Source organism: Neoarius graeffei, chromosome 23 (assembly GCF_027579695.1).
Source record: "Neoarius graeffei isolate fNeoGra1 chromosome 23, fNeoGra1.pri, whole genome shotgun sequence".
Lineage (NCBI taxonomy): Eukaryota > Metazoa > Chordata > Actinopteri > Siluriformes > Ariidae > Neoarius > Neoarius graeffei.
In genome coordinates, this window is record NC_083591.1 from 47,279,015 (window position 1) to 47,292,118 (window position 13,104).

Here is a 13,104-nt window from a genome sequence, read left to right on the forward strand (position 1 = left end):
ATTGTTTTGTAATTTAATTACTACTTAGGATGTTTTTTAATGGGTTATACTTGATATACCCTATAGGATACACTTTGCATTCCTTTAAGCATCCGATGAGACAGAGATGGAAAGAGTATATCACACATGCACCCTTATGCCGGCCTTACACCAAATGACTTTTCAAGCAATTTCACTGTCGCAGACAAATTTCCAATGTCGGGATACAATCATGACAATTTTGCTTGAGTTGGAGCACTCTCCCGTCACCTCAATCATTTGGTGTAAGGTGGTCAGGACAGCTGTCTTAAGTCAATCTTTTTCTCGACTTGATATTCTGATAAAATCAACCATGTTTAATATCCTTAGTCTTGGCTCCTGCAAACAGTGACCATGCAAAATTTCCAGTCTTTGCAAAATCATAGATAATTGCATGAAAAGTCATTTGGTGTAAGTCTTGCACCAAAGTCTTCAAAGTGTATGGTTAGCATCAGAAAACTCAAGGGTTCTTGGAACTGTTAAAGCTAATTGTTCTAAGCTTCTTGAAGAAATTCTACTTGGAATCCTCTCTTATAGTGGAAACCTCTGTTGTACAGTTAGTTTTATGTAGACTTTAAAGATTTCCCCCAGAGGGACAAACCAAAGTAGATTGGTCCTTTTTTTTTCTAAGGGTGTACAGAAAATGTTCATTAGATTAAAGCCATAGAACCATTTTTGGTTCCTTGAAGAGCTTTTCCATCACAAAGCTCCACAAAACTCCACATAATGTTAATCTGAGGCATCTATACTGGTTCAAAAATGGAAAATGGTTAAGGTTCCAGAATAGTTATTCTATGACAACACTCTAAAGAAATTTTAGGTTTTAATATACTTTGTTCTTTACAGAAAGAGAGAGAGAGAGAGAGAGAGAGAAGCAGAAATCGAAGGAGGACCTGATGTTTCATTTGATACTGTGGAACAGGAAACAAACTCAGATGAGAAAGTGAGCCATCAATCTAAAAGATGGAGCTGCTTTGGCAGTCGTGGGATGACTAAAGTGGGAAATGTCAAGAACAACAAAGCTGACTCATAAAACACACACACACACACACACACACCTCATTCTCTCTATGCCTTCATTCTGCCACCACCATTTATGCATCAAAACAATGCAGAAGAGACCTTGGGAGGCTTTGGTTTGGAAAAGCACCAGCTATTCCCAGCGTGCCAAGCCTGTTACATCATGCTGAGTGGGACTCAACCAACTGTTAGGATATTCCTGTCTTTTGGCAGTAAAAGCACTTTGTTCTATGGACATACTGAAAGCATGCAGTGAGTGAAGTTCTGTAGGCAGACGATTTAAAAGCAATGTTTTAAAACAGTGAGTGACAGGATCTTAATTTTTAATGATGGATTACACAATCATGAACTTCTGGTAAATTATTTATTTAAGTACTGTTCCTGCAATGGGTGGCATAGGGTGTAGTGGTTAGCACTGTTGCCTCAAAGCAAGAAGGTTCTGGGTTCAAGCCCAATGGCCGAGGGGGGCCTTTCTGTGCTGAGTTTTCATGTTCTCCTCGTGTCTGTGTGGGTTTCTTCTGGGTGCTCCGGTTTCCCCCACAGTCCAAAGACATGCAGGTTAGGTTCATTGGTGGCTCTAAATTGACCGTAGGTGTGAATGGTTGTTTGTCTCTTTACTTTACTTTACTTTACTTTATTTTTTTACTTTACTTTATTTTTCAGGACAGTGCACATTAATGAACATATATACATACATGTAAATGTGCCAGATTTTAGCACAAGTGCTAATTTCCATCTGTTGTCCAACATAGGCAGGTTAGATGTATGTTAAACACAAACAGAGTAGTAATAAGAACAAATAGTAAGAGTATATAAAAGCAATGGAAAGGTAGTAATAAAAGCAGAAACTAAAAGAACAGAGACACAGGGAATAAGCAAACATATACAGACCAGAGACAAAAGAAATTAGCAGATATACACACTTATATAAATACATATACAGACCAGAGACAATAAAAATTAGCAGACATGCACACTTAATAAGAAGGGGGGGGGGGGGGGGGGGAGAAAAAAAAAAAGAGAAAGAGAGGACAACAATCAAAGGTGTGTACATATTTGTTGATCTCTGATCCACATTTTGACCTGACACTTAAAAGTGGGAAAAGAGGGACACTCTCTAATTTGCACAGGTATGGAGTTCCATAAGGCACTACCTTTTATAGATAATGCAGTCTGACTAAAAGCCGTTTTCCTAAATGGAACCACCACGTCTTTATTGACCGCTGCTCGTGTCGTCCGTATTTGACGGTTGTGGCAGCGGGGGCGTGGTCAAGCATCGGTCTGTGACAGGAGGGTGGAGCCGGGGAAGGTGAGTGGCAGATTCGCTACACCTGACTGTAATTAACCTGTGTTTTGTGTGTGTTTTCCCAGTAAACCGCTCCCTATTTTAAGAGGCTGAGAGAGAGCAGAGGGGGCGCGACCCGGGAGTGGAGGCTGAGAGTGTGTCTGTGTGCTGCGAGTTCGTTTAAGCTGAAAAGTTTATTAATAAAACACGCTGTTACTCCCTCCAAACGTTGTCCTGCCGTCCTCTGTGCTCCACCCACGCATTGTCCGCGCTACAGTGGTGCCGAAACCCGGGAAAAGGTGGAGCACCAGTGCTACAGCTCCATGGAATCCTCCCCGTTCGCGGACTTGGTCCACGCCCTCGCCACGGCTCAGCAGAGCCAGCACCAGGCACTCGTCACGCTCCGAACGGAGCAGGAGCGCCGCTTCGAAGCCCTGGTGCTGGCTCAACAGGAAGATCGAGAGGCGTTCCGGCGGCTCCTCGCGTCGGCGGGATCCACCAGCGCCCCGGCCGCGGGCCCGTCTCCCCTCACTGTGACCAGGATGGGCCCGCAGGACGACCCCGAGGCTTTCATCACCTTGTTCGAGCAGGTCGCCGAAGCCTCGGGGTGGCCGATGGAGCAGCGCGCGGCGCGCCTCCTCCCCCTCCTGACTGGAGAGGCGCAGCTGGCCGCATTACAGCTCCCCGCCGACCGCCGGCTGGCCTACGCTGACCTTCGCCGGGCCGTCCTCCAGCGCGTGGGGCGCACGCCGGAGCAGCAGCGCCAGCGCTTCCGCGCGCTGCGGATGGAGGAAGCCGGCAGCCCGTTCGCGTTTGGCCAGCAGCTCCGGGACGCCTGCTGGCGGTGGCTGAGGGCCGAAGATCGCGACGCCGAGGGAATCATCGACCAGGTGGCGCTGGAACAGTTCGTTGCCCGCTTACCAGCCGGAACCGCGGAGTGGGTCCAGTGCCACCGCCCGGCGTCGCTGGATCAGGCCGTAGGACTGGCGGAGGATCATCTGGCGGCTGTACCGGCGGCAGGACAACGGATGACATCGTCTTCTGTCTCCTCTTCTCTCTCTCTGTCTTCCCCCCCCCCTCTCTCTCTGTCTTCCCCCCCTCCTCCCGTGTCCCGTCCTCGCCCCATTCCCCCACCACGGAGGCGGGGGCCGGCCCCACCCCAGCCGGCCCGCCGCACCCGTGGTGCCCTCCCGTTTCCCCCTTCTGTGTCTGTCTCTCCCCCCCCTCAGGTGAGTGAGCCCCAGAACACAGTTGCAGAGGGGAGGCCCGGGCCGGTTTGCTGGCGCTGCGGGGAACCGGGCCACCTGCAGCAACAATGTGCAGCGATGGAGGTGGGGGCGGTGGTGCGGATCCCCGACGCGCCAGAGGCTGCCCTCGATCGGGCCGGAGCGTATCGCATACCGGTAAGTGTACAAGGGGCTACATATCAGGCGTTGGTGGATTCAGGCTGCAATCAGACCTCAATCCGCCAAAGCCTGGTGCAAGACGAGGCATTGGGGGGAGCACAAGGGGTGAAGGTGTTGTGTGTGCACGGGGATATTCACAGCTACCCGTTGGTGTCAGTCCACATATATTTTAGAGGGGAAAAATCTATAGTGAAGGCGGCGGTTAATCCTCGCCTTACCCACTCTTTGATCTTGGGGACCGATTGGCCGGGATTTCGGGGTTTAATGGCACGCCTAGTAAAGAGTGGGTCCTGCCGGTTGACGGGGGAGGGTCCCGGTGTCGCTTTGGCTGGAGCGGCGGTCGCAGAGCCGTCTACGTCACCTCCGCGACAGGGGGAGGAGCCGCCGGCCCCTCCTCTTTCTATTGGGGAATCCCTCGCGGATTTCCCACTGGAACAATCGCGAGACGAGACTCTGCGACACGCGTTTGACCAAGTGAGAGTAATCGATGGTCAAACGCTCCAGCCGAACGCCACCCCGTCCTTCCCCTATTTTTCCATTTTGAAGGATAGATTATATCGAGTGACGCAGGACACTCAGACGAAAGAGCGAGTCACCCAGTTATTAATTCCAAAGAGCCGCCGGGAATTGGTATTCCAGGCGGCCCACTTTAATCCCATGGCTGGACACCTCGGGCAGGATAAGACACTCGCCCGGATAATGGCCCGATTCTATTGGCCGGGGATTCGCGGCGACGTCCGTAAGTGGTGTACGGCGTGCCGCGAATGCCAGTTAGTGAATCCAGCGGCCATTCCAAAAGCGCCCTTGCGCCCCCTACCATTAATCGAGACCCCGTTCGAAAGAATTGGGATGGATCTCGTTGGGCCATTAGATCGGTCAACACGAGGGTACCGCTTTATATTAGTCCTGGTGGACTATGCAACGCGATACCCGGAAGCGGTGCCTCTTCGCAATATCTCAGCACGCAGTATTGCAGAGGCCCTCTTCCACGTCATCTCCCGGGTTGGAATCCCGAAAGAGATTCTGACTGACCAAGGCACCTCGTTTATGTCACGAACACTGAGCGAACTGTATGGGCTACTAGGTATTAAGCCGATCCGCACCAGCGTTTATCACCCACAGACGGACGGTTTAGTTGAACGGTTCAATCGCACCCTCAAGAATATTATTAAAAAATTCGTAAGTGAGGACGCACGTAACTGGGATAAGTGGCTCGAACCCTTGTTGTTTGCAGTGCGAGAGGTTCCCCAAGCCTCCACGGGGTTTTCCCCGTTTGAATTATTATACGGGCGTAAGCCGCGCGGCATCTTAGATGTACTGCGGGAAAATTGGGAGGAGGGACCTTCACAGAGCAAAAACGAAATTCAGTACGTTATGGATCTGCGCGCAAAACTCCACACGCTCACCCACCTAACTCAGGAGAATTTGCGGCAGGCCCAGGAACGGCAAGTCCGCCTGTACAACAAGGGCACGCGCCTTAGAGAGTTCACTCCGGGAGAGAAGGTACTCGTCCTGTTGCCCACATCGAGCTCCAAATTAATCGCCAAGTGGCAAGGACCCTTTGAGGTCACACGGCGAGTCGGGGACGTCGACTACGAGGTTAGGCGAACGGACAGGGAGGGGGCGCTACAGATTTACCACCTCAATCTGCTGAAACTCTGGAATGAGGAGGTCCCCGTGGCGTTGGTGTCGGTAGTTCCGGAGAAGGCGGAGCTGGGGCCGGAGGTCCCCAAAGGGTCATTGGCATCACGTACCTCTCCGGTCCCCTGTGGAGACCACCTCTCCCCGACCCAACTCGCGGAGGTCGCCCAGTTGCAGGCCGAGTTTTCGGATGTGTTCTCGCCCCTGCCCGGTCGCACGAACCTCATAGAACACCACATAGAGACGCCCCCGGGGGTGGTAGTGCGTAGCCGCCCTTATAGACTACCCGAACACAAAAAAAAGGTGGTTCGGGAAGAACTTCAGGCCATGCTCGAAATGGGCATCGTCGAGGAGTCCCACAGTGACTGGAGCAGCCCAGTGGTCTTGGTTCCCAAGGCCGACGGGTCGGTCCGGTTCTGTGTGGACTATAGAAAAGTCAACGCGGTGTCTAAATTCGACGCATACCCAATGCCTCGTATTGATGAGCTGCTCGATCGACTAGGCACGGCTCGCTTTTACTCGACACTGGATTTGACGAAGGGATATTGGCAGATCCCCTTGACTCCATTATCCCGAGAGAAAACGGCCTTTTCCACACCGTTCGGCTTACACCAGTTCGTCACACTTCCGTTTGGGCTGTTTGGGGCGCCCGCTACGTTTCAGCGGCTGATGGACCGAGTCCTCCGGCCGCACGCCACCTATGCGGCCGCGTACCTAGATGACATCATCATTTATAGCAATGACTGGCAGCGGCACCTGCAACACCTGAGGGCCGTCCTTAGGTCGCTGAGGCGGGCGGGACTCACTGCCAACCCGAAGAAGTGTGCGATTGGGCGGGTGGAAGTACGGTATCTGGGCTTCCACTTGGGCAACGGGCAGGTGCGTCCCCAAATTAATAAGACTGCAGCGATTGCGGCCTGCCCGAGGCCCAAGACCAAAAAGGGGGTGAGACAGTTCCTGGGGCTGGCTGGCTACTATCGTAGGTTTATACCTAATTATTCGGACGTCACCAGCCCGCTGACTGACCTCACTAAAAAGGGGGCACCAGATCCGGTCCAGTGGACGGAGCAGTGCCAGCGGGCTTTCTCTGAGGTAAAGGCTGCACTGTGTGGGGGGCCACTCTTACACTCCCCTGACTTCTCTCTCCCTTTTTTGTTGCAGACGGATGCGTCGGACAGAGGGCTGGGGGCCGTTTTGTCCCAGCAGGTGGAGGGGGAGGACCGCCCAGTCCTATACATCAGCCGCAAGCTGTCAGTGCGTGAGGGGCGCTACAGCACCATTGAGAAGGAGTGCCTGGCGATCAAGTGGGCGGTCCTCGCCCTCCGTTACTACCTGCTGGGGCGCTCTTTCACCCTCTGTTCGGACCACGCGCCCCTCCAGTGGCTCCACCGCATGAAGGATGCCAACGCGCGGATCACCCGTTGGTATCTGGCACTCCAACCCTTCAGCTTCAAGGTGGTCCACAGGCCGGGGGCGCAGATGGTCGTGGCGGACTTCCTCTCCCGTCAAGGGGGGGGGGAGTCGGCTGCGGGCCGGACGGGCGCCCGGCCTGAGTCGGGCGGTGGGGGTATGTGGCAGCGGGGGCGTGGTCAAGCATCGGTCTGTGACAGGAGGGTGGAGCCGGGGAAGGTGAGTGGCAGATTCGCTACACCTGACTGTAATTAACCTGTGTTTTGTGTGTGTTTTCCCAGTAAACCGCTCCCTATTTTAAGAGGCTGAGAGAGAGCAGAGGGGGCGCGACCCGGGAGTGGAGGCTGAGAGTGTGTCTGTGTGCTGCGAGTTCGTTTAAGCTGAAAAGTTTATTAATAAAACACGCTGTTACTCCCTCCAAACGTTGTCCTGCCGTCCTCTGTGCTCCACCCACGCATTGTCCGCGCTACAACGGTATTTAAAGAATTCCTGCAGGCAGGGTGATGCCAAGCCATGCAGAATTTTATATAATAAGCAAATGTGTCAGCTCTGCAATGATCTGGCGACTTGTCCAGGGTGTACCCCGCCTCTTGCCCATAGTCAGCTGGGATAGGCTCCAGCTTAGCTGCGACCCTGCACAAGGTGAATTAACACATGTATATAGAAATATATTTGAGCAATGGCTTTTTGGATCGAAAAGCCTCCAGGTTGTAGAATAAAGAACAGCTTCTTTGAATTTATGTTCCAGAGCTGAAATTCAAAATTCAGGAAGGAGCTACAAAGAAAAAACCCCAAAACTTTCTTATATTTTTTAAATGTAACCTAATTTAAGCAAAAATTAGCCCAGATGCACATGGATCAAATATGATGAATGAGCCTATTAGATACAGGGAGAAAATCAAATCAAAGTCCTTTCCACACTGCGTGGCAGCGCCAATCTCCGTAGCCCTCAGCCTCTCACCTATTACATAAGTTACAATGGGGGGCTAGTCCTCTGGTAACTGCGAGAGTTTGACTCCCCACTCGCATCTGTATTGCAGCGTGCCTTGCCAGATGGCAGTAGGTACCATTTTTTATGATGGTCTTTGGTATGACCCGACCGTGAGTAGAACTCGCAATCTTGAGGCAGACACGCTAACCACTCGGCCAACTCGCGGTATACAGATACAGGGAGAAGGGAAGGAGAAAACCCTCCCAGCCTACAAATAAAATCTGACCCACATGCACTTAGACATACTTGAGTTAACGTACACCTGTATGCCTGCATTTGCTAACATACATTCTCATCCTCGTGCACTACTGACCAGCAGAGTTTATTGAAAAATGCATAAAGCGGCACCGGATAAAAAGTGGTTTTATGCAGAAAGTGTACCACAGACACACCCACACACATCCTGAAGAAGGCCAGGCGATCCTGTCATCATCTGCTCCGTTTCACAGACACCAACATCAAATGAGCTGCTGAAAAATGCTTAAACAATGAAAATGTTTTTCCTCCAGCTAGAACCATTGAGCAAAACATGCTTTAACTTCACCTTTTGGCTCTAACTTTCTAAATTGCTCCTACATTGAACTTTTTCTAATGGAACCCTTGTGTACACTGGAAAGCTTTGAGGCCTTGGCACTTATTTATGTGATCAGATGTGATTCTAGCATTATACAGTGGTGCTTGAAAGTTTGTGAACCCTTTAGAATTTTCTATATTTCTGCATAAATAGGACCTAAAACATCATCAGATTTTCACACAAGTCTTAAAAGTAGATAAAGAGAACCCAGTTAAACAAATGAGACAAAAATATTGTACTTGGTCATTTATTTATTGAGGAAAATGATCCAATATTACATATCTGTGAGTGGCAAAAGTATGTGAACCTTTGCTTTCAGTATCTGGTGTGACCCCCTTGTGCAGCAATAACTGCAACTAAACATTTCCGGTAACTGTTGATCAGTCCTGCACACCGGCTTGGAGGAATTTTAGCCCATTCCTCCGTACAGAACAGCTTCAACTCTGGGATGTTGGTGGGTTTCCTCACATGAACTGCTCACTTCAGGTCCTTCCACAACATTTCCATTGGATTAAGGTCAGGACTTTGACTTGGCCATTCCAAAAGATTAACTGTATTCTTCTTTAACCATTCTTTGGTAGAACGGCTTGTGTGCTTAGGGTCGTTGTCTTGCTGCATGACCCACCTTCTCTTGAGATTCAGTTCATGGACAGATGTCCTGACATTTTCCTTTAGAATTCGCTGGTATAATTCAGAATTCATTGTTCCATCAATGATGGCAAGCCGTCCTGGCCCAGATGCAGCAAAACAGGCCCAAAGCATGATACTACCACCACCATGTTTCACAGATGGGATAAGGTTCTTCTGCTGGAATGCAGTGTTTTCCTTTCTCCAAACATAACGCTTCTCATTTAAACCAAAAAGTTCTATTTTGGTTTCATCCGTCCACAAAACATTTTTCCAATAGCCTTCTGGCTTGTCCACGTGATCTTTAGCAAACTGCAGACGAGCAGCAATGTTGTTTTTGGAGAGCAGTGGCTTTCTCCTTGCAATCCTGCCATGCACACCATTGTTGTTCAGTGTTCTCCTGATGGTGGACTCATGAACATTAAGATTAGCCAATGTGAGAGAGGCCTTCAGTCGCTTAGAAGTTACCCTGGGGTCCTTTGTGACCTCGCCGACTATTACACGCCTTGCTCTTGGAGTGATCTTTGTTGGTCGACCACTCCTGGGGAGGGGAACAATGGTCTTGAATTTCCTCCATTTGACAACAATCTGTCTGACTGTGGATTGGTGGAGTCCAAACTCTTTAGAGATGGTTTTGTAACCTTTTCCAGTCTGATGAGCATCAACAACACTTTTTCTGAGCTCCTCAGAAATCTCCTTTGTTCGTGCCATGATACACTTCCACAAACGTGTGTTGTGAAGATCAGACTTTGATAGATCCCTGTTCTTTAAATAAAACAGGGTGCCCACTCACACCTGATTGTCATCCCACTGATTGAAAACACCTGACTCTAATTTCACCTTCAAATTAACTGCTAATCCTAGAGGTTCACATACTTTTGCCACTCACAGATATGTAATATTGGATCATTTTCCTCAATTAATAAATGACCAAGTATAATATTTTTGTCTCATTTGTTTAACTGGGTTCTCTTTATCTACTTTTAGGACTTGTGTGAAAATCTGATGACGTTTTAGATCATACTTATGCAGAAATATAGAAAATTCTAAAGGGTTCACAAACTTTCAAGCACCACTGTATGATCACCACTAGGCAATAACCTGATGGAGTGCGTCAGGATTAGAATGAATTGATTATCAAGGGGTTTGGTTATCTGATAAAATTATCTCCTCTCATTTCCTTATTTTTTTTAAATTAGTTTCCCAAATGTGGATATTTGTTTAAGATTTAATTCGACCAGTTCAAAAGTTCAGAATCATAGCCAAAAAAAAAAAAAGGTTGGGTGTCTAACAGTCATAAAGCTTGAATATCATAAGTGTAGAAACACTCTTCTACAGGAATGGAGTTTGTTTTATTCATGTTTGAAAAAGAAACAAGAACACAGCACATAAAAATGGAGTGCTTTGAGTCCTTGAATCAGTTTGTGAATCGATTCATCAGTTGTTAAATGTCCGCCAGTTAACTGGATCATTCCCTTCAAGTCCCAGGAGTTATATTTAGGACTTCGAAAAGGTGCTCACAAGGGTCTTCTCCACACCCTTAATGTGCCTTTTGGTGAAGTCAGGATCAATACGGAAATGATAAATTACAACCTCAAACCCCTTGCAATTATTATCATGGACCAATCACAGTAAATGAGAGCAGAGAGCAATATGGTGGTTTCGAGCACAGGGTCTCTCTCTCTCTCTCTCTCTCTGATTACCTGATTGCTCTCTGGTGGTCGTAGTCGATGATGTCACAGCTGTGGATAGAGCGGGTGTAGGTGGCTCGGTTGGAGCGATGTTGCTGACTCATGGGATACTGGTGGACGGAGGCGTTGGGCTGTGATGTGCTATAGAATGGTGGTGGGATGCTGTTACTTGTCTCACTGCGATAATCACTGTCCCGGTCATCCACCGCGCTATCTGGGTCTTCGTCTACATGTGGGACGCGAGTATTAGCAAAAGATTTAACTTCACACACATGCTCACCATAAAATTCACAGCACTTACATTCTGAATATAATGACAAAGCCAAAACAAAACAAAATCCTGTTTTGTAAGAGCCTGTAGAATGAGATGAATGTTTTAAAACAATGAACTCTACCCCTTCAAAATGAGATTACCACAAGAGCTAAATCTGGCCCTCAGGGAGGAAGAGGAGGAAGACTGTGACTCATACCGAAGTGGAGTGTGGTGCTGTGTTCAGGAAAGCTCCAGTACTTATTAGTGTTATGCTTTGGAGCCGAGAGCCAAGATTGGGTGAGGGGTGGCGTGATAAATGGGCTGACGGGCCAACTGGACCCTCGCCAACAAGCCCATCTGCTAATCCACGCATCAGCAAAGGTCTCTGTGTGTATGTGTGTGAGATGCTGTGAGTGGGTGATCCACTAATGCTCTTTTGGTGATGCTGTTGGAAAGAAAGTTCATGAAGGTTATGTATTATATTGTTTAATGGTTATTATCATGATATTTTCATGGTTGCTGCTTAATATGGAAGTCAGCAGCGTGCGGAGATGGTTGGTATTTCAGATATTACTGGGTATTTAATGTGTTTAAAAGCTTTCACCTGATGATTTATCATGTATTTCAAAGCTGCTATGATCTTGTAGATACACTGATCAGCCATAATATTGTGACCACTGACAGGTGAAGTGAATAACATTGATTATCTTGTTACAATGGCACCTGTCAAGTGGTGGGAAGTATTAGAGAGCAAGAAAACAGTCAGGTCTTGAAGTTGATGTGTTGGAAGCAGGAAAAATAGGCAAGCATAAGGATCTGAGCGACTTTGACAAGGGCCAAATTGTGATGGCTAGATGACCGGGTATGAGCATCTCCAAAATGGCACATCTTGTGGGGTGTTCCTGGTATGCGGTAGTTAGTACCTACCAAAAGTGGTCCAAGGAAGGACAACCGGTGAATCGGTGACAGGGTCATGGGTGTTGAAGGCTCATTGATTCACATGGGGCACAAAGGCTAGCCCATATGGTCCAATCCCACAGGAGAGCTACTGGCTACTGTAGCACAAACTGCTGAAAAAGTTAATGCTGACACCTTTCTGTTTTAGCCAGCGTTAACTTTTTCAGCAGTTTTTGCTACAGTAGCTTTTCTGTAGGATTGGACCATATGGGCTAGCCTTCATGTCCCGTGCAAATCAATAAGCCTTCGATACCCATGACCCTGTCGCCGGTTCACCGGTTGTCCTTCCTTGGACCACTTTTGGTAGGTTAACGTTATGACTGATCAGTGTATGTTAAGCTCTTGCTAACTCCAAGGGAAAAAAAATAAACAACTGGGTAACATGTGTGGAAACCAAAGAGACATGATAATTGATTGTAGATGATTTTGTAATCTTCTTAATTATCGTTCACCAGAATGCGAACATTACCCTTATCAACTAAAGTGTCATTACCAATCACTTGTTACAAAAAGCATTTCATTTGATTCAAAGCATAAAACAATATTGCATTACTATTATAATGTGAGACGTTTCTTAGCCATAGTATGTTTTAACGAACAGTAATCCCATTACATTTGGGGTATTTTGTATAATCTATCAAAACCCCATTCCACCACATGCACTTTCCCTGAACAAGTGTGTGTCATGTGGATTGGTACTGTGTCTCAATTACAGCGCTTGGCAATCCAAAAATAACACTTTGTTCATATTATGCAGCTTAATGTCAGTAAACAGTGACTCACTCTGCTGGTCTCCCCACAAATTCCAGTTACCTGGAAGAGAGGAGACACAGAAAGGACACTCAGGGCTTTGTGGTTGGTTCAGACTAAAGCATTGATTTGTGTGATAAACAAACCAGCTTTAAAGTACTTGTATATACTGTATCTTAATCAAAGTAAATGTCTATTCAGAACTGCTGCAAATCTAGCACACTAGAAATAGTTCTGTACATCATGGACACACTGTCTGCATGTACACTTTAACCTTGCTTGTGGAGATTTAATTCTAATTACTTGCCTTCAAAAGAGGTAATTAGTATTTCAATGGAATTTAAAATGCACTGTGAGCCTCCACTGGTTAAATGTAACTAGAAATGGATAAAAAGTATGGCATGTTATTCTTTAAATTGTTAAAAAAATGCAATCATTGACAAATTTCTGTGGTACACAGGGAACATAAAACACTCCGAGA

The 13,104-nt window shown here is 47.8% G+C and overlaps 1 protein-coding gene across 1 annotated transcript in view; it reads right to left on the reverse strand.

The window, feature by feature from the left end:
* The window catches only part of LOC132871303 (protein unc-13 homolog A), a 91,443-nt gene that overhangs the window by 60,976 nt on the left and 17,363 nt on the right, over positions 1–13,104 (reverse strand). Inside the window, exons 8-9 of the mRNA XM_060905419.1 lie at positions 12,657–12,686; positions 10,676–10,889 (exon numbers count right to left, since the gene is read on the reverse strand). Of these exons, the coding sequence (XP_060761402.1) occupies positions 10,676–10,889; positions 12,657–12,686 (244 nt within the window). The remainder of the gene's footprint in view (positions 1–10,675; positions 10,890–12,656; positions 12,687–13,104) is intronic.